At 43.2% G+C, this 27,066-nt stretch overlaps 1 protein-coding gene across 2 annotated transcripts; it reads right to left on the reverse strand.

Annotated features, from left to right (window-relative positions):
* On the reverse strand, window positions 1-25,619 carry CRK (CRK proto-oncogene, adaptor protein). 2 transcript variants are annotated; one of them, XM_026517822.4, is made up of 3 exons: window positions 25,232-25,619; window positions 15,435-15,800; window positions 1-2,636 (listed from the first exon to the last, which is right to left on the reverse strand). In XM_026517822.4, exons 1-3 carry the CDS (start codon window positions 25,470-25,472, stop codon window positions 2,629-2,631), a joined length of 615 nt encoding a protein of 204 aa, XP_026373607.1. In that variant the 5' UTR covers window positions 25,473-25,619; the 3' UTR covers window positions 1-2,628. The 2 variants fall into 2 exon arrangements, with proteins under 2 accessions (XP_026373607.1, XP_026373606.1); XM_026517821.4 differs by having other exon boundaries at window positions 15,265-15,800.
* Between the last annotated feature and the right edge of the window lie 1,447 nt (window positions 25,620-27,066).

Below are 27,066 nucleotides of genomic sequence, written 5' to 3' on the forward strand. Positions count from 1 at the left end.
TTTGGCCATATTTTTATTTACTACATATACTATAAACATATACAATACATGCTACAAAAAACCATTTTTTTTTAAATTTAACTGTCCAGAAAGTGTATAGTGTTATAATACAACGGCACATGTTCATATTTTATTTCAAACTGGTTTGCTTACCACCCATTTCAAACCATTAATAGTGAAATGTTACTTAAGGATAATTAAAAATTATCTATTTGCATTATTAACAATAAACAATTCCAACAAATTAATAAGAATTAACCATGTCAAATATTAGTATCCAAAAACTGGGCTTTCGCAGAAATGATTATATAAAATATAGCAGCCAATTACAGTTTACTTTGCTCTGTGACAATGTACATATGCACTTGAATAGGATTCTAGCATTTGCTTTTGGAAGATACTGATTAGAAGTCCTTTGATTTAAGGTCCAACAACTGCCATATCCAGCCAAATCCAACCCAACAGTTCATGTAATGGCTTCAGACAACTGATCACTGAAAAATTCTAATGATTTGGGTAGAGTTGAATGTTCCACTAATATTACATATGATAAAAAGAGACATTACAAGCCAATATCAAAGTCAAAGGCAAAAGAAAATACAAACATTCAAATCCGTTTATGAGAAGGTTTTTCTACAAGTATTTTAGACGTCATACTTTCAGGAAAACAAGATTTTCATGTATATTTGGATTTGGATTTTACAGTATCTATGCTCTAACTGAAAAGAGTGGTCAGATGGAATTAAGTCTAGTATTGCAAATCTGTTCACTTAACATTATTGAGCACCCACTACGTGCACTGCACTGTGCTAACTTTTAAAAGTTGAGTATTAATGTCTTCATCAAGCATACCTTAGTGTGAGGTAAAAGTACATTAAATTAGCGTCAACTCATTAGTTTGCTTGTGGTATGTAATCCTGTGTCAGCTGGCTTCTCTGTGCCATATAAAGAGCTTCTGCACACCCCTCACTCACACAAACATCTGCACACCGACCATGCCAGGCATTGTGCTAGCCACTGGGATACCATAATTTGGTATATGTTCAAAGAATGCATATGAATCATTAACCTATGTAAAAACAATTAGAAAGATATGTTACTTTTCTAAAATGAGGCCCAAAGCAAAATATAAGGTGTTTCTATGGGTCATATCACACCATAGACCAGTAAGTGCCTTCCTAGACTGGGAACTAACTTTGAAGGTTTCATATTGTAGTCTAAATAGCCTAGAACATTTTTGGTCTCAGAAGTCTATTCTTTGGAGCACCTGACCCCATATAAACCATTCCATGCTTAAAAGGATTTGTAAACTAAACTGGAACACAAAGAAAAAGAGCCAAAAATGAAGGCAGCTGATAATGTAATGCACTTCAAGCACTATTCTGGCCATGTAAAATGAATAATACGCAAGTAATTCATGATTGGTTCAAATGTTTTTCAAAGCACTAACCCTACCCCAAACTCATGTAATTTTAACTTGACTTTTATACAAGTTGCAAATAAAGCAAAGGGCAGAATCTGGCCCTACAACATCTATGGAATAGTCTAAGTGATTGGTCCTTCCACTCTAAACAAGTAGAAGCTAAGAATTTCAAAGAGTCCCCTAATAGGGTACTGGCACTCAGGAGGAATGACCCTGCTGGATCCCATTAGCCAGGAGTCCGTTTAGCTGTGGTAGCAGTGTGAACCTATGACCCCTTGATGGAAGGCAGAAAGCTGGGAGTCTGGGTGCCCACTCAGTGAATCCGAACTGGCTTAAAGCTATGCACTGAATAAAGTGCTCTGCACATCTTGCTTGTCATCTGGAATGGAAAGAAAACACTCTTCTTGAGAATGAACCTATTCGTAGGTTTGGGGGAAAAGAATGACAAGGATTTAAAGAATCCCAAGAAAAAGTATGAAGCATTGACTAGGAAGGAAGACAAATGCCTCTAGTAGTGTCCTCAGAAATCTCAGGATTTGAGCTGTCAGAATGAGTCATACAGTGGTCATGTTCTATAAATGAAAAAGCAATCCCACTGGTACTTACTATTCACGCGGTGCAAGATCACTTCATGGGGGCGGAAGGGGACAGTCTATTGCCATTTGATAGCATCGTTTCAAAACGAAAACAAAACCATTGCATAAATCAGGGTAAGCAGCGTGCAATATTCCTCTCCTGTCCATCAGTTTTCCACAGGTTGATTTGCACTACCTGAGGGAAAGGAGGCAAAATATCCGTCCCTGCTGATACACTCAGGCATGGCTGCTACCACCTAAAATTGCCAATTCAGAAGTTAACACACGAGCCCTCCAGTTTCGTACCCTGAATATGGTAAATGAGACTAGAGATGTAGTTCAGTCTTAAGAAGATCACAGGTAACAGAATGCTTATATAAACTAGACTGCTTTGACATCTGTAAGAAAATTGTATAGATGACAATCGGAAAAAAAAAAAAAAAAAAAAAAAAAAGAAAGATTGTTCCCATCTGTCAGCAAAACTGTTAGTTGAGCTATACTCAGCTGAAGTCCTCATCAGGATTCTGTTGATCCAGCAGACGGACATGTGTGAATGGGAAGTGACCTCGTTTGCCATTACACTCCCCTTCCCACTGACCACTCACATTAATCTTCGTAACCTTTACCAGCTCACCGACCTGCAGGAGGAGAATAAGGAAAGCACTTTATTTCCAGTTATGAATACAAACTGAAAAACTCCATTCTCTGGTTAGGCATACCCTGCCCACGTGATTGCTCTAGGGCTGACATTACAGAAATGGCTATTTGCTGCCTCCCAAGCCCCAGCCACCAGACTGATTACTTGTGGTTAGTGCAGGCAGAAGGAAGAAGGGATCTCAGCAGAGCAGAAAAACAGAGTACAGAAAATAGAAAGGATCCTAGAAAATGACACTTTTTTGGAAATTTTATTCATCTCTGGATGAGCAATCCCAACTAGAACGACCCAGTATTCCTTTCCTTGGTACCCACTACCCTTAGCTTCCTGCTTGCCCCACAGGCTGTGGCCTGGGGGAAGAGATCCCCTACCCTCACTGGCATACAATAGCCGCACAATCCCCCAACCACTCATGTACATGTATCACTTCTGCTACTGCTTGCAGAGCAGAAGGTAATCATGGAATGCAACTTCATTTGGTCCCAGAAAACGAAGTGTTCCTAGCACCTTCCTACCAAGGCAAGGCTTTTCCCACCTGGGCAGGTATAGGCTAAAACCCCAAATTCCATCAGCTCTCTGCAAAACCCCCACCTTCTTCATCAAACTCTATCTGGCAGGCTACTGCCTGCCAACTCCCCACCCCTACCCCACCGCCTACTAACAGATCTCGCTGCTCCCTCAATGCCACTTGGTACGTATTCATTAGCAATAAGGAGATATCACGTTTTTGCTTGTACATGAAGAGCTGTCCTTTGCAACATCAACTATAAAGTTTGGACAATCCATGGGGCGCCTGGGTGGCACAGCGGTTAAGCGCCTGCCTTCGGCTCAGGGCGTGATCCCGGCGTTATGGGATCGAGCCCCACATCAGGCTACTCTGCTGTGAGCCTGCTTCTTCCTCTCCCACTCTCCCTGCTTGTGTTCCCTCTCTCGCTGGCTATCTCTGTTAAATAAATAAATAAATAAAATCTTTAAAAAAAAAAAAAAAAAGAAAAGTTTGGACAATCCAGGATACACCTCTATTCTATAAAACTGAAGACAAAATCAGTCTGATGAATGGATTCATCTTATGGCAAAATATTGAACAATGGTGAGATAAGTGGTGAGACACTAAAGAACTTTATCCTTTGATTATCAACATCTGAGTTCTGAGGCTACAAGAGGTTTCTAAGTATAACTGTTCATTTGGTTTAAGTTAGTAACTACTATTTATTGAACTTTCACTAAGTACCATAAAGGATTTTTTTTTTTTTAAGTAGGCTCCATGCCCAACGTGTGGCTGGAACTCAAGAGATCAAGAGATGCATGCTCTGATTGAGCCAGTCAGACGCCCCTACTATACAGAATACTTTATATAAATTATTTTCTAGTCATTGTAATAACTTTGTAAGACAGGAATTTTTTCTTTAACAGATGAAAACAAAACGAGGTTCAGACCAATTGCAGATGTACCTGAGGTCACACAGCCATTAGCAGGGCTGGGATTTGAGCTCAGAAGTATCAGCTCCAAAGCCAAATTTACGTTCTTTCTACAATAGCAGGAACTTTCAAGTACTGGCCAAAGTCAACTCGAGTCTAGGACCAGGGCCTTTTGTAAAACGAGCTTGATCTCACTCACAGGAGAAACAGCTTGCTTACTGATCTGTCTACAATTTCCTAAAGAACTATCTGAAAACCAGAAAGGCCTAAGGTGGTTGTGGGGGTCAAAGGATGCTGAGAAAAGGAAGACAGAAACTAGAGAATATCTGACATAAAATGGATAAGATACAAGAGTGAGAAAAGGCAGCAGCTCAGTCTGCTGATGTGGTGAAGATTAAGGCTGACAGGGTAAGGGCAGAAGAGAGGATGACACTGCATGTCCATCCTTGCGAGCACATCCAGCCCCTACAGGCTGCTAGCACCAGGGTTCTTTATTATCGGCAATCTTCTTACTCAAAGTTCCTGACACCCAAGCAAGTCAACCGTGACAGGTCAGGATCCTCCTAGTCTGCTGGGGAGAGGGAGACTAGGACCTCGAAGTGAAAATTTCCGAGCTAGTAAAAACAATCTGGAAGTTCTTCTTATACCCCCAATTCTAGTTCTGACTTTATTTTTATTTTTTAAGTAAACTCTACACCCAATGTGGGGCTCAAACTCACAACTCCAAGGTCAAACGTCATGCTCTACCAACTTACTGGGCCAGCCAGGCACCCCATGAGTTCTGACTTTATCTTACCTGCCCCCACACCTTTTTTAAACTCTTACAGTGTTGCACCAGGAACAACATCCACTTGATATCTGACTATTATGTAGTGAATTTTCCTTGTTTCTGACCTGTCAACTATCCTTGACTGTCTCCCCACCCCCCTGCTAGAATTAATGTCACCATGCTGCCAGCCCCTTGCTATAAGGTCAATTATATCAAGTGCAGTACTTCTTTCCCTCATTTTAGTATTTATTTGTATTTTGTTTTTTAAAAAAAGATTTATGTTAATATTTATATTTTTATATATTTATCTGAGAGAGCCCAAAGGGGAGGGCCAGAGGGGGAGGGGGAGAATCTCAAGCACACTCCTTGCTGAGCACGGAGCACAAAGCAAGGCTCGATCTCACAACCCTGAGACCATGACCTCAGCTGAAGCCAAGAGTCAGACACTTAACCGAATGCGCCACCCAGGTGCCCCTGTACTTTCTGTTAAAACACTCAAGTCATGCTAAGTGCTATTCTGAAAGCTGGACCCAGAATCATAGAAGTCCCTAACATTAAGAAAGAGAATTGTTGGGGGATGTCTATGCTCATGTGCTCATGTCAAAAATCTAAATTGCTGGGGCGCCTGGGTGGCGCAGTCGTTAAGCGTCTGCCTTCGGCTCAGGGTATGATCCTGGCGTTCCGGGATCGAGCCCCACGTCAGGCTCCTCCGCTGGGAGCCTGCTTCTTCCTCTCCCACTCCCCCTGCTGTGTTCCCTCTCTCGCTGGCTGTCTCTCTGTCACATAAATAAATAAAATCTTAAAAAAAAAAAAATCTAAATTGCTACTCATGTTAGGGGACAAAGGGGCCAATTTAAGAAGCTGGTTTGACAGGACACCTGACTGGTTCAGTCAGTAGAGCATGTGACTCTTGATCTTGAGGTACTTGAGTTCAAGCCCCACATTGGGTGTAGAGCTTATTTGGGGGTGGGGGGGAAGCTAGTTTGACAGCATCCCAGATAACAACACCCCTAACAGCTGTCATATCTAAATTCATCATTTTACTGATATTAAAAACACACAAATGGGCCACAAGGGAACATTCTTGAGTGCTGGAAATGTTCTATAATTTCATCTGGGTGGTTATCCCATAGGCATATACACATGTAAACTCCAAGCTGTATACTCAGGATCAGTACTTTTTACCAAATGATTGATTTCATATCTAAAATGAAAAGATGGGGAACCTGGGTGGCTCAGTCGGGTAAGCGTCTGCCCTTGGGTTCAGGTCATGATCCCAGGGTTCTGGGATCGAGTCCCCGCCTCAGGCTCCCTGCTTAGTGGGGAGTCTGCTTCTCCCTCTTGCTTTCTCTCAAATAAATAAATAAATAAATAAATAAATAATCTTTAAAATTTTTTCTAAAAGATGAAAAGAAAAATTTGTTATCTTTTACCCAGGTTTTCTAGGTGTTTTTTAGAAAATGGTCCTTCAGGGGGTGCCTGGGTGGCTCAGTCGGTTAACTGTCCAACTCTTGATTTCAGATCAGGTCATGATCTCAGGGTTGTGGAACTGAGCCCCATCTGGGGCTCCACGCTCAGGGGGGAGTCAACTGGAGATTCTTTCCATCTCCCTCTGCCCCTCCCCCTGTTCACACTTGCACACATGCACACTCTTAAAATAAATAAATCTTAAAAAAAAAAAAAAAGATGGTTTTTCAGGATATATCCTTAAGCCCACCATTCTACTTGATACCAAAATTGGGTATAGGTTTAAACACTTTTCTCTCAATGCTATACTGTCTTTATTCTTAAGCACTTAAAAGTGCTATCTCAAATTGTATCCTACAGAGCTCTAAGAAGTGCAGGGTAGGCTGAAATGCGGAATAGACCAGCCTCTTGCTGTTATCAGTCCCCACAGAACCATGCCAGGCTTCTCCACAAGCAGGACGGAACCTGCTGACCCACCTTCAGACTTTTCTTCTTTCCGAGCTCAAAGGGAGAAACAACAGGGATTCCTACATTGCAAGATGTCACTGGTGGGGAGGGGGTGATTATGGACAGATTAGACCTTAGGGTAACATCAGAGCCATCTCTAATGTACACAGTCTCTTGGTTCTACCCTACAGAGGACCAGGAAAGCCACACCATATTCTGAAATCCAAAATCTTTTTTTTTTTTTTACAGTTGATTAGGTTCTTGGCAGAGAGGCCCAAATATCAGGGGGTGAAAACAAAGGCTATGCCACAACTCTGACACGATTTTTTTTTTAATGATTCTGATTTTTAATGGATAAAAGAGTAAAGTTGTAAGCAGTCAACTGGGCTAATTAATTTACCCAAAGTGGCCTTACAATACAAATACTCTGAGGAAGACCTTATTAAAATTAAATAACCCTTTGTATCCTATGGAGTCTTTCTCCTGAAATAGTCAAAGCACATAGGGACTCCTGGGGCCAAGATAAGACAAATTCCAAAGGCAACATGACTATCCTTAGATCACATGAGGCCCAAGTGCTTCCACAGTTTGGAAGAATAGATGGCTGTCAAGCCTGGCGGGTGTAGGTTGGGGAAGTGCAGGAGGAGACAGGGCAGTCTGAAAACACGGTGCTACATTCAGTGCCATTCTTTCTCCAAGTCAGAAACAAGGTGAGAATTCACACTCCTCCTCCTGGTAGGCAACAACTCAGTAACGCAGAATTCCCAAGGCCAGACCGGGGGGGGGGGGGGGGGGGGGCGCGAAGGGGGACATATATGGGCTTGAAGCTTGGCAAACTATCTCGAGGATGAAGAAAGCAAAACGGAATATTTGCCCCAGAAATGCTATAATCTTAAGATAAAAACAAATGTACTGCAGTGAGTGTACCAGTAACTGTAGTTTTAACACTACTGATTTCAAAATTTAAGTTACAGGTGGAAAAGATCTTAATTTGCCTATCAATGAACAAGAAAGACCTTATAAAGGAGTTGAAGCACAAGGCAGTTAACCTTTCTTTTTATGAGGCAGATCTCACTACCACCTTGTAAAGAAGAGACAGTGAGGACTCTTTCACCGGGGTACTGCTATCTTGTCCAGTCAGTTTCTCAGCTTCCTGACCCTGTGTCACAGCCTGAGGAGCAAGTCTGCAAGTCAGTCATGGCATCATCTACAAAGAGGACTGAATGTCCGTACTTCAGGTTTTTCACTCCTTGGGAACTTGATGAGAACTGTCCCTGGCCCTGGGTGGTCCCCGACATAAATCACAATCTTGGTACATAGGTAATCAAATCTACAAATGATTCAGGAGCAAAAGATTACTCAACCCCTATTCACCAGTAAGTTCCGGTGACAGTGAGAACAAAATTGGAACCCAGATAGCATTAATTTTTGGTGTTAAACAGGAGACATCAGGGGTCTGTGTGACCGCCTCTGCTGGTGTAACCCCAGGTGACTACTTTTCTAGTTTCTGTCCCTACATCTAACAGTTGCCAGTGTTCCTTTGATCCTGACTTGCTGCAGGATTCCAGTGAGCTCAGGACAGGAAACACACACAAATTCATATAAACAGAGCCAGGGCAAAGTACATACAGAAATGGAATACAGAGGCCTTATCCTCAAACATTTTCAAACACACCAAGAACACACGTAGTAAACATTTCAAGATCTGGCTGAAGGAGAATAAAAGTTAAGAAAATGACAGCAATCTAAAACAAGGGTCAACAAACTGGCCCACGAGCCAAATCCAGCTTGCTGTTTGTTTTTGTAAACAGTTCTATTAGAACACAAGACGCTCATTTGTTGTTTTGTCTATGGCTGTTTTGCTACAATGACAGTTGAGTGGCTGTGACAGAAACCGAATGGCCTGTGAAGTCCTTTACTGAAAGTTTGCAGATCCCTGATCTAAGGAATAGGTAATATTTAGAGTGCATCTACAGTCTTCCAAATCAATGGAAACAAATGAGAACAGTTCAGCTTTAATGACTCACTTGCCTCAGAGACAGGCTAAAATGGGTATGTGCTATATTGTATATTGGTACAAAGTGGCAGGTCTTTGAGATTTAACTGGTAGGCTTCCAGGTGAAGAGAAAAAGCATCCCAACAAGTCCTGGAAAAAGGTCTCACCCTAGTTCTAGTCTAAGTAAGAAAAGATCATCTCTAGCTCAACAGCTGATAATGCCTAAAACTAAGTCCCCTATCCCCTCGGTGCAAGCTGGGGAGGTATATATACTAGGTACATTTCTAGCTAAACATAAAAAAATTTTTAAAAACTAACACAATGAGAGTACACTGGGTGGCTCAGTTGTTAAGCATCTGCCTTCAGCTCAGGTCATGACCCCAGGGTCCTGGGATCGAGCCCCGCATCAGGCTCCCCGCAGCGGGGAGCGTGCTTCTCCCTCTCCCACTCCCCCTGCCTGTGTTCCCTCTCGCTGTGTCTCTGTCAAATAAATAAAGTCTAAAAAAATAAATAAAAACTAACCCAATGAACTTCTTGACCCAAGGTTCCCAACTGTACAGTGTCAGAGGCACTGCAGCAAATTCAGAGGATGCCATGAAATATTTAAAATTTTGAGGAAAACAGCAATACATGACATATATTATGCCACGTGAACTACTATCTCGAGGCAGTTGACAATTTCTACGTAAGATTGCACGCATTCCTTTCAAAGATGTCATCTCTTTGCAAAGCTGGGTTTTGGCAGTTGCTAAGATAAAAAACAAGCACCTCATGAAATTAGTGTGGAACAAGAAATGAGGGTAGCAGTGTTCAATATAACGTTTGAGAAACTGTATGGTGTGTATGTACACATCTTATTACTTAACAGTAATTACAGTTATTGAAAATTAAAATATTTTCTTTCCATTATGTTTATTGTTTTTTTCAAGTGGGTACTAAGTTATTAGGATATAAATATTATTTCGTTTGAACCTATCTACCTAATCAATGCAACTGTTAACTATTTCTTTTGGCCTGGGACACTGTGCAATATTACTGAGACACTAAAGGTGTTATGAGTCAAGAAAGTTTGGAACCTCTGGACTGTACTCCTGTGTTGATAGCAAGTTCCCCAAAAATACAGATACCCAAACAAATGCTTAAAAATCATCTGGGAAGATACCAGAAGGCCTGCCTTTAATGTCTGAGAGGCTAGATCAGTTTACTTCCAAAGTCCTTTCCAACTGAGATTCCAAGAGCTGAAATAAAGGTAATGTCCAAGAAGGATGGAAAGGAGAGGAAAAGCAGATACCTGTTACAATGAACAATCCAGAAATCTACAGCTACAATTCCAGAAAAAGACAAATTGACACAGCAAGAACTTGCCACTCATGTTCTTATACTTTCCAATCTCATTTTTTTTTCTAACAAAGGGAAAATTGGGGTCTTCACTCCAAATTCCTATGCACAGGTCAAAGGGCCTCACCAACTTAGGTTTTACAGAGTTCCTCAAGAGGAGATACAGAGTTGATGCAGCCACTAACGCATATAATCAGGGACCTAAAGCACCTTACAACCTTAACCATCTGTGCCAAGGAACAGGTCCAAGCCTAAGAACACCTGAGAAGCTCCTTGATGACTCTAAAGTCTTATCATCTAAAGGCAAAATGCCAGGTTGAATCAAGAATGTGAGTTATGTGGTTAGTACATTTAAAAGTAATGTGATTGTTCTGGACAGTCTACAAAAGCATTAAAAAAATTTAACACCTGCAATTCACAAGATTCATCCTATTCCAGCTCCCAAGGTGTCATTAAACAAAAAATGAAAGGTGCTTCTGCACTATTCTAGTGTTACTTCCAGTCTCTTCTTCAAAACATTCAGCATATCTGCATGTTTAAAATCTTGGGAGCTCCAAAATGGAACAGATGGTATCTGATTTAGTTATACTCCCCCAGATATGACTGACTGACCCACAGAACTATAGTGGGCAAAGGAATACCCCTACTTGGGTTAGCTGGAATCAATCCCTACTTTCTACAGCCTTCATCCCTACTACAGAAATCTGGTGGGTAGGAAAAGAGGAAATATCTAATAACTTATTTTCTACTGGGGGACTGTGGTTATAGCGAATGTACCAACCAGAAAAATTTCATCTTTAAGATGAGGGCAGGTGGTTCTTGAATCCCTTTTTAGATTTTTTTAAGTGCAGAAATCCTTTCTTCAAAGAAAATCTTAGATCTGGATATGTAATACACTTAAAAACAGAGTTGCTTTGGTTGAAGCAAGAGAGGGAACCCAGGGCCTTGCACCCTTGGCTTCCCCCTTTCCCTAGAAACACCGAGAAGCAGTCTGAAGACTGCTGGTCTAACACAGTATCTCTAGGGCCCTGCCCAATTCTAAAGTGCAACGGTTCTACTTTATCGATTTCAAGTTAATGTAAATTCCATTAAAATGTACCTACCTAGTCTACAGATCTCGATTTGTAGTGGGTCATATATAGCAATGAATGTTTTAACCAGAATGCTAAGGTCAGAACACCACAGCCTCCTACTCTTATCCCCTAGCCTCACATCAATAGGGACAAGGCATCAGCTTTTATGAAAACCCAGAAATGGAAAAGGAGAACTGTAGACAACTGTTTACTGTACAGTTGTACTGTACTGACAGCACAGCTGTCCCTGCATACAGTACAACTGAGGATATGCTGTCAGCGAAACCACACAAAACCTATATTGAGGGCAGTAGTACTGTTATAAAACAGTTAAGAATCACAGATTGAATGGGGTACGGTAGAAAAGGCACCATGGTAGATCTGGGTTCATCCTATCTCTACCTCCAAATAGTCTGAACAATCCAATCTGTCTAAACATCAGTTCTTTTTATATAATAAATAATCTAAGGTCCTTTCCTGCTCTAAAATTCTATGATGCGGGGCGCCTGGGTGGCACAGCGGTTAAGCGTCTGCCTTTGGCTCAGGGCGTGATCCCAGCGTTCTCGGATCGAGCCCCACATCAGGCTCCTCTGCTGGGAGCCTGCTTCTTCCTCTCCCACTCCCCCTGCTTGTGTTCCCTCTCTCACTGGCTGTCTCTATCTCTGTCAAATAAATAAATAAAAATCTAAAAAATAAATAAATAAAATTCTATGATGCAAAACTAACACCATGTTTTTAAGTACATGAGGTATTATGAAGCTATTACTTTGGGGTATTTGTTCTAACCTGAAAGAGGCCATCTTCAGCAATCAATATATGTACCTCAAAACCAGTATCTAACCAAAAAACAAAACTGACTGAAATCAGAAGCTATTTTCTACTTATTTATTTCGCAAAATTTATGATTCACAGCAGGGAGAGCAGCTCAAGAATTTCTGAGCACTGAAGTCTCTAATCAAGGCAGGCATCCTTAAAAACAATTCTCTTTAGGAAAGAAAATGCAGGGCAGCTGGGCGGCTCAGTCAGTTAAACGTCTGCCTTCAGCTCAGGTCGTGATCCCAGGGTCCTGAGATCGAGTCCTGCATTGGGCTCCCTAGTCCACAGGGAGCCTGCTTCTCCCTCTGCCTCTCATGAATAAATAGGGAGGAGGGAAGGAAGGAAATGCAGGGGCACCTGGCTGGCTCAGTTCGTAGAGCATGTAACTTCTTGGTCTCAGGTTGGGTTGAATTCGAGCCCCATACTTAAAAACAATATATATATACATATATATATGTATACATATATAATTTTTAAGATTTTATTTATTTGACAGAGACAACGAGAGAGAGAACACAAGCAGGGGAAGCAGGAGAGGGAGAAGCAGGCTCCCTGCCAAGCAGGGAGCCCGACATGGGGCTCAATCCCAGGACCCTGGGATCATGACCCGAGCCGAAGGCAGACGCTTAACGACTGAGCCACCCAGGCCCCCCCTAAAAATAAAATCTTAGGGGTGTCTGGGTGGCTCAGTCGGTTAAGCATCTGACTTTGGCTCAGGTCATGATCTTGGGGTCCTGGCATCGAGCCCTGAGTTGGGCTCCCTGCTCATAAGGGAGTCTGCTTGTCGCCTTCCCTCTGTTCATGCTCTCTCTCTCTAGCTCTCAAATAAATACATTAAATAAATAAATAGTCTTAAAAGAAAAGGAGGTGGCACCTGGGTTGCTCAGTTGGTTGTATCCAACTCTTCACCTCAGCTCAGGTCTTGATCTCAGGGTCATGAGTTCAAGCCCCATGTTGAGCCTACTTAAAAATAAATTAAAAAAAAAAAAAAAAAAAGGAGGGACTCCTGGGTGCCTCCATCGGTTAAGCATTCAACTTTTGATTTAGGCTCAGGTCATGATATGGGGTCCTAGGATCGAGCCCTGCATCAAGCTCGGGGCTCAGCAGAGTCTGCTTCTTTCCCTCTCCCCTCATGCTCGTGCGTGTGACCTCTCTAATAAATAGATCAATCTCTGGGGCTCCTGGGTGGCTTAGTCAGTTAAGCGTCTGCCTTCAGCTCAGGTCATGATCCCAGCATCCTGGGATCAAGTCCCACATCAGGCACCCTGCTCAGCAGGGAGTCTGCTTCTCCCTCCCCATGCCCTTGTGCTCTCACACTCTCTCTCTCTTCCTCCCTCTCCAATAAATAAATAAAATCTTAAAAAAATAGATACATCTTTTAATAAAGGGAGGGAGGGAGGGAAGGGAAAGGAATGCAAACAGAAACAAAATAATGTGATAACTATTTTTTCCTGTTAGCTGGTTTGTTTCATGACTGCTATTTTTCATACTCCAGCCCAGTCCTCTTATAACCAAGGTCTGCAATAGATGTCAAGAGTCACATCTGCCATGTGCACAGCACCATGTTGGATGTTGACACCATCGGAACTTAAATGAAAACATGAGGCAAGAAACTTCTGTCTTCCTTATCCTCCAAACTCAAAGTGGGGGAAAAAATGGTGTGACCTATATATTTCATTTGACATCAAAACAGAGACACGATACTTGTCACAACATGATCTCAAAAAAGAAGCACTTTAAAAATACATTTTTCAGTCAAACCTCTAAGACTTAGCTAGCCCTCTTTGCATCCACTATCTAGAATGTAAAAGAAAAATTTCAAATCCAGTAATATCAGAGACTGGTTCAAATAAATCCTATTCTGTAGGCTAACACTTCTACTTAGGGAGAAGGCAGCTCTTACTCCCAGTGTCTGAACATGACCCAAAGGAAACAGCATTTGGAGATTTCAGTTTATAAGAACACACTTTTGCCGCTTCTCGGCTAGTCTGAGCTCACATAACTTCAGCCTCTACTTATAGAAGTTAGCTACTTATGGGCGCCTGGGTAGCGCAGTCGTTAAAGCATCTGCCTTCGGCTCAGGGCGTAATCCCAGCGTTCCGGGATTGAGTCCCACATCAGGCTCCTCCCCTGGGAGCCTGCTTCTTCCTCTCTCACTCCCCTGCTGTGTTCCCTCTCTCGCTGGCTGCTGGCTGTCTCTCTGTCACATAAATAAATAAAATCTTAAAAAAAAAAAAAGTTAGCTACTTACATTCAAGTTCTATCAGTAGGTTCTGAAAGATGGGATAGCATGCCACTTTTTTTTTTTTTTTAAGATTTTATTTATTTATTTGACAGAGAGAGAGACAGCCAGCGAGAGAGGGAACACAGGCAGGGGGAGTGGGAGAGGAAGAAAGCAGGCTCCCAGTGGAGGAGCCTGACGTGGGGCTCGATCCCAGGACTCCAGGATCACGCCCTGAACTGAAGGCACACGCCTAACGACTGAGCCACCCAGGCGCCCCAGCATGCCACCTTTGCACAAGCTTTTACACTGAACCACTAGCTCTGCAGAACTCAGAAAGAGAGGGAGGGAAGGAGGTAAGAGACAAAGCTATGAATGCTAAAGAGAGGAATAAAGGAATAGACACGATGCAATGGCTGGCCAGAGGAGATGGGCTACCAAGGATAACTATTCGCCAGTGAAAGGCAGGAATTTACTCCTCAGAACAAACTGTTTTCCTGCCTGTAAAATGCACCAAACAACAAAAACCAAGTAAACCTGCTGCTCCTAGAGTGTAGAGTTTTGGGTATGGATCGCTTCTCACCTTCTATGCTTTACTGTTCCTCCTAAATTCTTACGTTATGAACACAAGCAGTCAATGGAAAGAAACCCCATGCCCCCTAAAGTAAAAACATTGTTTTTGTGGGAAAGTTCCATTTAAGTGCTTTGACAGAGCCCACCTTAGACAATGAAAAACAGAAAGAATCAGAGTAGAATGTAGATGAGAAAAAAATATTTTAGGTTAATTCCTGCAAATTCAGGTGGTGTTATTAAAGAAGTCAAAGTATGTTTAGTAGATCAATCAGAACATTCAGTTATATAATTTTAAGCTTACTCATTCCAAAATAGGTTTTCTACAAAAAAGAGAAAACCTAACATTAAATGCCAAAATCAGTACTTAACGGTTCGACATCTACAACATCACAATGCTGGTGTTTGTATTCAGCATTCCTACAAAGCTCTAAGAGGTCTGAAAGGGAGACCCTGTAGCAGATCTCTTCTTTCTACATTTTGCACATTATGTACCTCCAAAGCCAAGGCTGTCTTGTCGTAGGCATTAGGGACTCGCTTCTGGATTACCCTGGCATAAATGGGCCCATTCTGGAGGTTAGGGAGCGGAGTGTTGACGCTGGGTTGGGCATAGGGCCCAGGCTCCGGCCCACCCAGTGGCTGTGGGTGGGAACCCTCCTGGTTACCTCCAATCAGAGCCGATACTGAGGCGGAGGCAGGTCTATACTTCTCGACGTAAGGGACTGGAATCATCCCCCTCTTGCCTTCGCTGTCCTCTGCATTCCACCACTGCTCTTCAGGCTTATCCCGGATTCTCAGGATGTCTCCTTTCTTAAAGGGAAGATCTTCTTCATCATTCCCATTAAAGTCAAAGAGGGCTCGCACATACTCTGCCTCCTCCTGCCTGAGAATCACTCCACTACCCTGCCTAGATCTGGAAACTGGTTCTATCAACGTTGTAGTGTCCAAATAATGTATTTTGTAGAATTCCAGTAAAGCAGGCAATGAATCAAACTCTTGATCTCCTATTCGGAGTCTGGAGGGGCTCACCCCTGGAAAAAAAACAGAGCAGGCTATTATTTAAAGATGTATTACGAAGGAGATAAAATGCAGATTTTAAGCATTTCCTAAACACATTCGGTCAACACTTGATCAGAAAAAAAGTCTAGAAAAGATAGCCCCTCTCCTTACGGTAAACTGAAATCATGCTCTGTAGTTACAACGTACCCTAGAAAGATGCCCATCACCACCTGCAGCACTGACGGAACAGCAGGCCACAGCGACCAGGCCAGTTGGGGCATGCTTTCATACTGGATCAAAGACAAAGCAACATGGAGACTTTTTGTTCATTCTCCCAAAATGTTCTGTGCTATCCCATTTACAGAGTAGCATAAGGTTCAAGGTTTTGTTGCAATCTTCTTTTCAACCTCAGGGAATGTAGCAAACTCTCCTTTTTCTTAGGTCCCAGCAGCTTTTCCAAGAAGAGGTGGGGAGAACTTGCTATCTATCTACACCAGGCTCACACACTCCTCCTCTTCACATCTAGAATGTATAATTCCTAAGAAGAAAAAGGTTTCGTTTTTTTTTTTAAGTGAACTCTATGCCCAATGTGGGGCTTAAACTCACAACCCTGAGATCAAGAGTCCCACGCTCTACCAACTAAGCCAGCCAGGCACCCCAAGACTATCTTTTTAAATCTAGGATTGCTGATCTCAATTTCATTTCTGACAGCCACCAAAACAAAAACCTTAATTAGGCAAAAGAACCAAGGACTCTAAAAAGAGAAACCAACAAGCTAACTGCTTAACAATCAATTACCAAGGTCTTCACTGAAATAAAACATGTAAACCATATTGTTCCCTCAGGTCAAGAAAAAAAGGTAAATAAGGATGCTTGAAAAAATAGTGTTAAAATTCTCAACCTCTGGGGACACCTGGCTGGCGCTGTTGGCAGAGCATGCAACGCTTGATTGCGGCATTATGAGTTCCAGCCCCATGTTGGGTGCAGAAATACTTAAAATCTTGAAAAAATGAATAAAAATAGAAAAAATAAAGTAATAAATACTAAATAAATTAAAATTCTCAACCTCTGATGAGACAGTAGGGTCCAAGAGAAAAGACATCAGGAATCCTTAAAATTCACATGATGCCAAGATGTGTATGGTCCTAGACACACAGAATACCTCAGAATGTATTCCCTCTCTATTTCAAGATTCTAGAGCTGAAGGATAATAAATTAACATATATCAGTTCAAATGAAAAAGTTTCTAGTGAGGAATATACCCTTTAACTTACACTCTGCTAAGCACCAAAATATCAAATCATCTTTCTTGGATTTTTTTACCTTTTGGTTTCCTGATAAAGTAATAAAGAACCCTATAGAAAACTGGTTTTTGCGGAACTTTTGTTTTGTTTTGTTTTGAATTAGCCTTAACCCACAGGTTTAAGCCTTAACCCACAACTCAGCATTCAGCTTTAACCTCCCAATTTTAATATATATATATAGTGTGTGTGTGTATACAAGTATGTCATAAATATATACAGTGTTTTACAGTTAGGGTACTATAAAGTTTTATATCTTGCCTTTTTTGCTTATGAGATAAAAAGATTTTATATAATAAAAAATTTCTCATCTCTTCAAGAACATAACTTTTAATAGCTATAAAGTATTCCTAACTTTTCACTAGTGAAAATGCTATTATGGAGCATTTTTGTTCTTATCTATTAATGAGCTTTTTTTTCTTAGTTCATTAGGATAAATTCTTTAAAATGCAACTGCTGGCTGCATCAAAGGGTAAGAAGATTAAGGTTTATGCTGCCAAATTGCCCTCCAAAAGTCTGTACAATTTTACACTCCCACCACTGGTTTATGAGTTCCCACTTCCCCCCTATCCAAAACAGCATTTAAAAAAATTATTACAAGGGATGCCTGGGTGGCTCAGTTGGTTAAGTGTCTGCCTTTGGCCCGGGTTATAATCCCAGGGTCCTGGGATCGAGTCCCACATCTGGCTCCTTGCTCAGTGGGGAGCCTGCTTCTCCCTCTACCTGCCGCTCCCTGTGCTTGTGCTCTGACAAATAAAATCTTAAAAAAAAAAAAACAAAAACAACAATTTGGGGTACCTGGGTGGTTCACTTGGTTAAGTGTATGCCTTTGGTTCAGGTCATGATCAGCGAGGAGTCTGCTTCTTCCTCTCAAATAACATTGACATTTTATTTATTTTTAAGATTTTACGTATGTATTTGAGAGAGACAGTGACAGAGAGCATGAGCACGGAGGAGAGAGAAGCAAGCTCACCGCTGAGCAGGGAGCCTGATTCGGGACTCGATCCCAGGACTCTGGGATCATGAGCTGAGCCGAAGGCAGACACTTAACCAACGAAGCCACCAGGCGCCCCTCACTGACAATTTAATGAGAAATGATATCTCTTTTTAAATATCATTTTTGATTGTTTGGTGTTTTTCAAGTTTACTATTTGTACTTCTTTTGGGAAGGTTACTTGTTCAAGTCCTCTGTTAAGGGAAAATGGCCAATTTATTCTCTTCACTCCAATAACACTAAAACCATCTAAAAGCCATAGTGATAGGGGCACCTGGGTGGCTCAGTCAGTTAAGTGTCCGACTCTTGGTTTTGGCTCAGGTCATGATCTCATGGTTGTGGGATCGAGCCCCATGTCAGGGTCCGTGCTAAGCGTGGAGTCAGCTTGAGATTCTCTCCCTCTTTCTCTGCCCCCACACCCTGGCTTGCTTTCTCTCTTTCTCAAATAAATAAATATTCAAAAGCCAGTGATTAATATGGTAAAATAGGAATATTGCAGTAGCCTAGAAGTCTAAATTAATTTGCACTCTAAAAGAAATGAGACCCAATAATTTTGTTCAGTGTTAGAAATCACTTCTTCCAGGGGCGCCTGGGTGGCACAGCGGTTAAAGCGTCTGCCTTCGGCTCAGGGCGTGATCCCGGCGTTCCGGGATCGAGTCCCACATCAGGCTCCTCCTCTATGAGCCTGCTTCTTCCTCTCCCACTCCCCCTGCTTGTGTTCCCTCTCTCGCTGGCTGTCTCTATCTCTGTCAAATAAATAAATAAAATCTTTAAAAAAATTTAAAAAATAAATAAATAAATAAATAAAAAAAGAAATCACTTCTTCCAGAATGACCAGAAAAAGTACATTTAAAATTCAGTGGTGGGGAGAAGTGAAAAGATAAACCTTGGACGTTAACCAGAAGTCCTCAATACAGAATGAGTACTGATGAGTGCCTTCTCTTTTTACACAAATGAATGCATGACGAGACACCAAGACACAGTTTAAAGGACAGTTGCACATTTCTTATATCGCAAAAGTCCACCTGTGGAATTCATGGCTGTAAGCTAAAAGAAGTCAATAGCCCACACTCAGTAATGCTGGCTGGCTCTTCAACTCAAGATGCTGAAATAGACGCCCAGACCCAGGACTACAGAAGTGCCGCAAACACTCATCAGGCACCTGCAGGACACAACCCCAGTAGTTCCGAGTGCTGAACTGGAGAGAGAATTTTGGTTATGAATATACCAGAGCATGGCAGTGCTGTATTCTGGAGTTTCTCTTCACTCAAATGGATCACTGAAGGGGGATTGTTCCCATTCAAGTCTGGTGGGCAATGAGATACATGGTCACTCTATTACCACTAGGTTAATTCAGTGATCCTTCTGGCCTGCTGAACTATGCTGAGGACTACGTCAATGTGAGCTCCAAGGAGACCTACTTAGCACTGCCTGGCCAAGAAAGCCTCCAGGGCAGAGTGGCAGGGAGGACCCTCACACCAGCAGAATACCCATGGCTTAGAAAATGGTCCTAATGACACCGAGGGTGGAAAGCTCCCTTGCTAGAGTTTACGCAACTACATGCCAAGGTGCAATAGCCAAAATGGTTTTCACTAGTTGCCTTTTTGGGACAGTGGTTGGCAAACAGTACTCAGTAAATGTTAGATACTATTCTTAATGAACAAAATTCTGAAGTGAGGGAAAGAAGTTAAATGAAAGTCTGTTCCCAGTTTTAAGAACCTCACAGCATAGCTGGGGATATAAAGGCATACACAGTGTGGTTGGTGAGCAAGGAATGAAGCAGGTCTTAGGAAGACTTTAAAAAAAAAAAAAAAAAAAAAGGAAGACATTATTTCCCCCCCTGGCTTTCACTTCCAACTGGAGATGTATTCTTACAAAAACTAGTAGCAACAACGAATTGTGTTCTTAGATACAACAAAATCACCATAAAAGAACAGTTCTGTCCATCCCTGAACATTTCCAAGGCACTCTTTTCACTCTAAAAAGGAAGGTAACCACTCCCTGTCATCCATTGTTATGGTTCCTCCATTACTGTACTAGCTCAAATAAAATGCATTTTGGGGGGGGGGGGAGATAGTTTAGAAGAACAAATGAGACCACAAAGCCAAGACCCTTAGAAAGATCACTGTGAAAATTATGAAAAGAAAAAATGGCAGCTCCTCTGTCATAAACATAAAGGTAGGAAGTTGGTTCAATTCATTTCTTGCTCAAATGGTGCGCGGTATTAAATGGACCCACAATGATTTCTCTCTTTTTGGCTTGGCTTGGCAATCCCAGCAGTTACAGAAATACAAGCAAAACACCAAGGAAAATCTTTGATATTCTTAACAACAACGATTTTATTTTTAAGTAACCTCTACACCCAACGCGGCACTCGAACTCACAACCCCAAGATCAAGAGTTGTATGCTCTACCCCCTGAGTCAGCCAGGCCACCCTTTGATATCCTTTACCTATAAATTTTTTCCTATTCTACTGACACTATAATAATTCCACCAGAGGAGTGCCTGTTTCTGTGTACTGCTGAAGCAGTCAAATACATGGACCACCACGCTTCACTGATCCAAACTCCAGAAGGGAAGGGAGGAGAAAAGAACCTAAGTCTCAAATAAGCCCAAACCTCATCACAGCTATGTGTTCCGGCTCCTTTTCCCTACCTCACCTCCTTCCAACCACAAACAGCCAAGGGCCGGAAACAGAAGGGCGGGAAAGGAAGGAGATATAGTCAGTCAGTCTAGAGAAGAGAACCAACGACCAGGTTCTCACTGCTGGAACTTGGAAAACCTCACTGACTTGTTCTACGTAAACCTGTGCTGGTATTCTGAACATGCAGTTATGAACAAACACATTCAGAAATCAAAATCAATGCAAGCAGTTACATTTCTTTTGGTTTCTGCACTGTTGAAACTCATTACTTCTAAGTATTTTAACCTTCAGGTAACAACAATTTTTACACCACCATTCCCTGAAGGTTTTATGAAGAACACCCAAGAGCTCCGTGGGCTAAAAACAGGCCAGGTCACCTCTGGCATGGGTACCATCATGGCAGCTCCATCATCAGCCTCTCCTTGATCTCAAAATACTTCCATTTTCCCTTCCTCTTTCTTTAATTCCCACTCCTTTCCTCCTCTTCTGCCTATGGTATTTATAGAAACTGCTTAAACACACCCCACCACCTGTCCAATACAAAGGGCTAAAAAGGCTGCTGACGTCCATCTGAGAAGGTCTCCTCAAGAAGTATCAAATATCTGGCCTCGTAAGCTAATAGAACTTTCTAAAAATGGTGGGTATCAACATGGTACTTCGCAGATTCAGACTGACTGGGTTTAATGAATTCTGGTTCTGCCATTTACTAGCTATACGAGCTGTTATTTAACTTCTCATGGTGCCAAACACCTATGTAATAAAGTTCCTAAAAGTTGCTGGTACATTACAGGTGCTTAATAAAAAGCAAATGCAGCTTAATACCCTGCCCAAACCTCTCAATTCCTTTAGAAATTTTCGATTAATCCCCAAATCCAAAGTCCACTGAACTGTTTCCCAGAGAAGATTCTACAGAATCTCAAGATGCTTCTCAAAATGTCTTGTGGTCTAATACCCGCTTCTCTTGGGAGGGTCTTAATTTCACATGAGCATAGTAAAAGGCTGAGAAATCCTGCAATAAATAAACCTACTTCCTTTTACCATGGCATCCTTTTTTTGTTGTAAACCTGTAAGTAACTCACTGAAGAACTTCTCCAGAACCACTGGATGGAGGGATACTCTAACTGATGAGTAAAACACGAGGACCAGATTTGAGAACTGCAAAGATGAGGTAAACAAGTCAAACACAGATGGCGGAGGTACAAAAAGGCGCAGTAGGTAATGAACAGTCCCACAAGATTTCTAGAGAGTGGCTCGGTCCAGCACCACCTTGAAGAGGCAGTGCAAACAGTAACTACCCTAACATCTGCCCCTCCCCGCCCCAAAATGAGGCAAGCTTTTATGCTTCCCTCGCCCACTAGAACAATAGGTAGAAGGCTCCGGGTTAAGCAGGTAACAACAGGTGCCATCATATTTCCATGTCTTGGACCCAAGGTCCTTTCACACTTCTGATGCACTCCATCACCCCCCACCCCGGCACTGACTCCCTTACACGTGCTATCTTACTGGTGCTTACCAACCCACACCATGCCTGCCTGTGAGCCTCTCAATGCTGAGAACAGTTTTCCATTTCGCTTCAACTCCTGCTCTCCCAACCTCACAGTCATGTTCGTAAGACTAATATAGCTAATGCTTATTAAGTACTTACTATATGCTAGCCCCATTCCTAAGCATTTAATATACTAAAACGCATTTAATCCTCACAACAACCCTATGAGGTCAGTATTATCATTTCCTCTCTTTTACAGATGGGGAAACTGAGGCAGAGGCAAGTCAAAGAATGTGACCAAAGTTATATAAGTAGTAAGTGGCAAGGAAGAATGATTTAAACCGAAGCTCCAGAGCTCACACTTGTTCAGTTTTGTCAATTGTCTACTGGCCAAGGTCTAGTAATACCCCACTGTCTGAAGAAACATGTGCATCAGTGATTGCACAGCCTTCCCAAGAGGTCTATCTTGAAGTCCAACCTGACAGAGTACGGCCAGTAGACTTGACCCTGAGGCACAAACAGGGTGCTTCCAGACTATGGCAGCCTGTGGTAGCTGAACACCTAAATTAAAAATAGATTCATGAGAAAAGGTTAAAAATACCTGATCCATCCTACCCCATTCCTCTAAAAACTGTATCCAAGCCGTTCCATACAAAGTCTACCTACGTATTATGTCCACAAAATACGCTATAAAGTCCTAAGCAAAAAGCTCATTTTTCACGTTCAATTTGCCAAGTAAGAATTTTAAAAGCCTCATCATTGACTTTCAGATAACAGACATGTATTGTCCAAATACTAAAGCTAGTTTCTTCTTGTCATCCTTTCCTTTTGATATTTAAACAGAACTTAGGACCCCATGACAAAGACAAAAGTGTTGAATCTTCTATACGCACTGTTCGGATCTCAAAAGGAAAGAGAAAGAAGTACAGCGTAACAGTGTCAGCTCTCTGGTCAGAATTCCGAGGTTCAAAATCTGGCTCAGTCATTTACCAGCTGTGTGACCTTGGGCAAATTACTGAATCTCACTCAGTTTCCTCACCTATAAAATGAAAATATTTTAATAAATAGAGAGCATAGTACTTCTCACCAGATTGTTACAGGCAGAAAATGAGATAAGGCATAGAAAGTACTCAGCAAAGTACTTGGCATAGAATAACCAGTCAATAAATGTTAGCTATTAATATTCTACATGCTTTTCTAAAATTGAAGAAATTTCTCTGTGTAGTTTCAAAAGAAAAGGAGCTTGATGGGGGGAGGGGGAGAAAAAGATTAAGTAATCTGTATTATAGACAGCAACTCAATCAATTGCTCTATGTAGAAAATTGGCCACATTAACAGAAACAAGAATTACCACAATGCCTGTGAACTTTCCACACCCCATCCACAAACTTTGGCAATCTTCACCTTCTCTCTTGGGCCAAGGATCTGAACTCATATCTGTTATGAAAAGGTGGAGCTCAATATCAAGGTAAGCGCAGAGATATAAAGTCATTAAAAACAAGGTGTGGAGAAAGCTCAAAATAGCAAACTTGCCTGCTGCCATCTCCAAATTTTGCAAAACACATACACAAAAGGTTGAAAACTGGGAGGGGGGGGGTGTTGAAAATTGAGTTTCAGTGACCGTTTGCCATCATATTACTATACTGGGATTCAAAACCCTAGATACCAAGAAGGTGGTAAAAAGTAGAATATACCTGGTTTAGGGCAAAGTTGTGTTACATCAATATTCCTGTCTCATGTTATGCTATTAAATCAACCAGACTGAGAAGACCCAGAATAATTTGTGGACTTAAAGATCCCATACTTTTTTTTTTTTTTAATTGGTATGTGTTAGCAGCAAAGAGACTGACTATCCCATCTCCCCATTTCTGGCCAGAGCGAATTAATCTAAATTAGGACTATCCCAAAAGGGCAAGAGACTGGCCTGCAGCTAGCCTCAGCTGGTCAGAAGAAAACTGCTTCAACCTGAGAACAATGAGAAAGACTAAGACCCTTGGTGCTGTTACACAGGTGATGGTAAGATGACAATGCCCTCAGAATTACTCTGTACGTCACATATCTTAGGTACGAAGTGCAAAAATGTCCTTAACATTCTCCAAACAACTCTGAAGGCATAAGTAAGACAGTCACATCTCAGTGACCCTTGGTAAGAAAGACCTAGGTCACAGCCCCTGACATACAGCACTGACAATGTTTACGTTCAATGAAATTGGAAGTTCCAATCACTTTTTCAAGGAAGGGACTGATTCCATTGGCTTATTTCCTGGGAAAAAAAAATCTGTCCTCCACAAAATACCTTGAAAACTAGAACCCCCTAATTGCAGAAAACCGTCTCTGGACGTTAAGATGTCTTGGACACCGTCAGCTGGACATCAACTTGTTCTGGGCTGATCACAGAGGGCTTACTTCTATCACCAAGGCACTTAGCTCACCACCTTCGTCCTCTGCGGGGGAAGAGGACAGTAAAAGTATTTTGGAAAAATGCCCAAGAAAGAAAAAAGCTGACCGGTTTCCTGAGGGTGTCTCCATCCCTCCGGGCTAGTATGTGGTGACTTCCTACCAAAGGCCAGCAGGGGAGAATAGCTCTCCAAACCAAACCCGGCTCTCTAACACTACAGGAAATGTTTCAAGCCTAAAAAGCCACTTGTAGGATTATCGAATTCATTCTGGGAACCCCTGCCAACTGATGCCCCCGCAGTGCCAACATCCCCCTCAGCTCTTTGTCCCCACGTTGCCCGGCCCTGCCCTTGTGCCTGGCCCGGGCGCGAGCCCCACCCTGGGGCCGAAGCAGTTCCCCTTCCCCTGGGCTGTCCTCCCAAGTCACACCCAGAGGCCTGGGTCAGCGGCTCCTCCTCCCCCCCCACAGAACCGCTCGTGGTGGGAACGAGCCCAGGCACCAGGCTACCCCCCTGCCATGGTCATTCCAGCCCTCTGCCCACGTCCCTCGTGGAGGTCAGCTCTCGAAGAGCAGCCGGCCAGGCGCGGGAGTTCCGCGGCCCTCACCCCGCCCGGGGCCTCCCGTCCCGTCCGTCCTCACCGGGCGGAGGCTGGGCGGGCGACGGTGGCACAGACGGGCGCGGGCCGCTGCTGTTGATGATGTAGTGGGAGACGCGCGAGTTCTCGGAGACGCTGAGCACATAGTCCCCGGGGCTGGTGCTCGAGTCCCGCACCAGAAACACCCCGTGCCGCTGGCCCTGCAACAGCGCCACCGCCTCCTGCCGGCTCAACCGCCCCCAGTACCAGCTACTCCGCTCCTCCGAGTCGAAGTTGCCCGCCATGGCCTCCTCCGCCGCCTACACGCTGGGCCGCCGCCGCCGCCGCCGCGCGCGCCCCTCCTGCCCCGGCGCCCGCCGCCCAGCGGACCGGCTCCGGTCTCAGCCTCACAGCAGTGCCCGAAATGGCGGCGGCGGCCGCGGGCCTTCCCCACCGGAAATGACGCGCACTTTGCCCCCGCGAGGATGCCGGGAAGGGGACCGCAACCCGCCATTGGGAGAAGGGCAAAGGACGCCTCGAGCGCGCACTGCGCACGCGTTCTCACGTGCGTCGCCGCCTGGCAGGGATCGGAACTGCAGGGGATGAAGAGGCGAAGTCTGGGGCGAGGGTTAGGGGCGAGGGCCGAGGTTTGTGTTTGCGCTTTTGGCCACGCGGCCCTTCGCTGGACCAGGCTTCAGGTTCCTGGTAGGCCCAGGATTTCTAGGCAGCGACTCCGACACGCAATTGGAGTACAAAAGATGGATGTGGCCCCAGGGCCTGAGCTCCTGGAGACGTAGGTCTTTTTCTGGTGGTTCCTCCTGCTTCGCGCTAGACTGGCTAAAGTTTTTTGTTTACATTGATTCATTCAGCAAACAGTTATTGACACCACATTTGCCCTGTGGGTGCAAAGGTGATCAAGGCTGGGCCCTGATCTCATAGAATTCACAGACCTGTGGGAGGAACCAGGAAACAATGACAAAGGAATGCCAAGTGCTATGATCAGGACCCAGCAAGGGGCCATAGCAACACAGAGGGGCGCCTGAGTGGCTCAGTCGTTAAGCGTCTGCCTTCAGGCGTGATCCTGGAGTTCTGGGATCGAGCCCCACATCAGGCTCTTCCGCTGGGAGCCTGCTTCTTCCTCTCCCACTCCCCCTGCTGTGTTCCCTCTCTCGCTGGCTGTCTCTCTCTGTTAAATAAATAAATAAAATCTTAAAAAAAAAAAAAAAGGAACACGGAGCAGGGCCCCCAATCCAGTCTATAAAGGGATTCAATATGAAGTGGCTTACCAGAGGAGGGGGCTTGAGCTGAATGTTGAGTGGCAAGTGGGGCAAGAGCATTTAAGACAAAGGGAGCTGAATGTGCCAAGCCATGTAGAATTATGGAGTTCTCTCCATTGAGTCTCTCAGGTCATTTGTCCAGGTTCTTCTAAAACCTAGTTGTGGCCGCGGGTATCCTCTATTCTCCACGCTATCGTAATCTCTAGCTCTGTATTCCATATCTATAGCTATATTCCTGTGAACAGCTTGCTCGTGGGTGCCCTGTAGTCTTGCTGCCCCAAGTGCATTGCACACATGTGCCAGTGTGTGCTTTCTAAATTACAACTCTAAGTCTGTTGCTACCCTGTGCACAACTTTTAACAGTCTCCAGATGTTAAAATTCCCAGTTTAGCTCACAGCATAAAATGGGGCCACAGTCTCTTCTTAGCCGCTCCTACATGAACCTTGTGTTTCTTCTTTCTGGAATACCCTTCTGGAATACCTTTCCAGATCTCAAACTCAAATGTCCCCTTTTTTGAGCAACCATCACTCCCTCTCTGTCTCCACAGCACTGTGTCTATATTATTTCTATTACAGTTCCTACCCATTCTACTGTAATCTTTCATTTACAGGTCTGGTCCCA

The sequence above is a fragment of the Ursus arctos genome, unplaced genomic scaffold (assembly GCF_023065955.2).
Source record: "Ursus arctos isolate Adak ecotype North America unplaced genomic scaffold, UrsArc2.0 scaffold_24, whole genome shotgun sequence".
Taxonomy (NCBI): Eukaryota; Metazoa; Chordata; class Mammalia; order Carnivora; family Ursidae; genus Ursus; species Ursus arctos.

Bases quoted from the DNA above. Each gene is read 5' to 3' on its own strand.
- CRK (XM_026517821.4), bottom strand. From the start codon at position 25,472: ATGGCGGGCAACTTCGACTCGGAGGAGCGGAGTAGCTGGTACTGGGGG. The intron at 15,801-25,231 runs GTGAGGACGGAC...TTTTTTTTCCAG, and splicing joins GCCCGCCCAGCCTCCGCCCG to GGGTGAGCCCCTCCAGACTC. The intron at 2,637-15,264 runs GTACATAATGTG...CTCCTCCTGCAG, and splicing joins AGACAGCCTTGGCTTTGGAG to GTCGGTGAGCTGGTAAAGGT.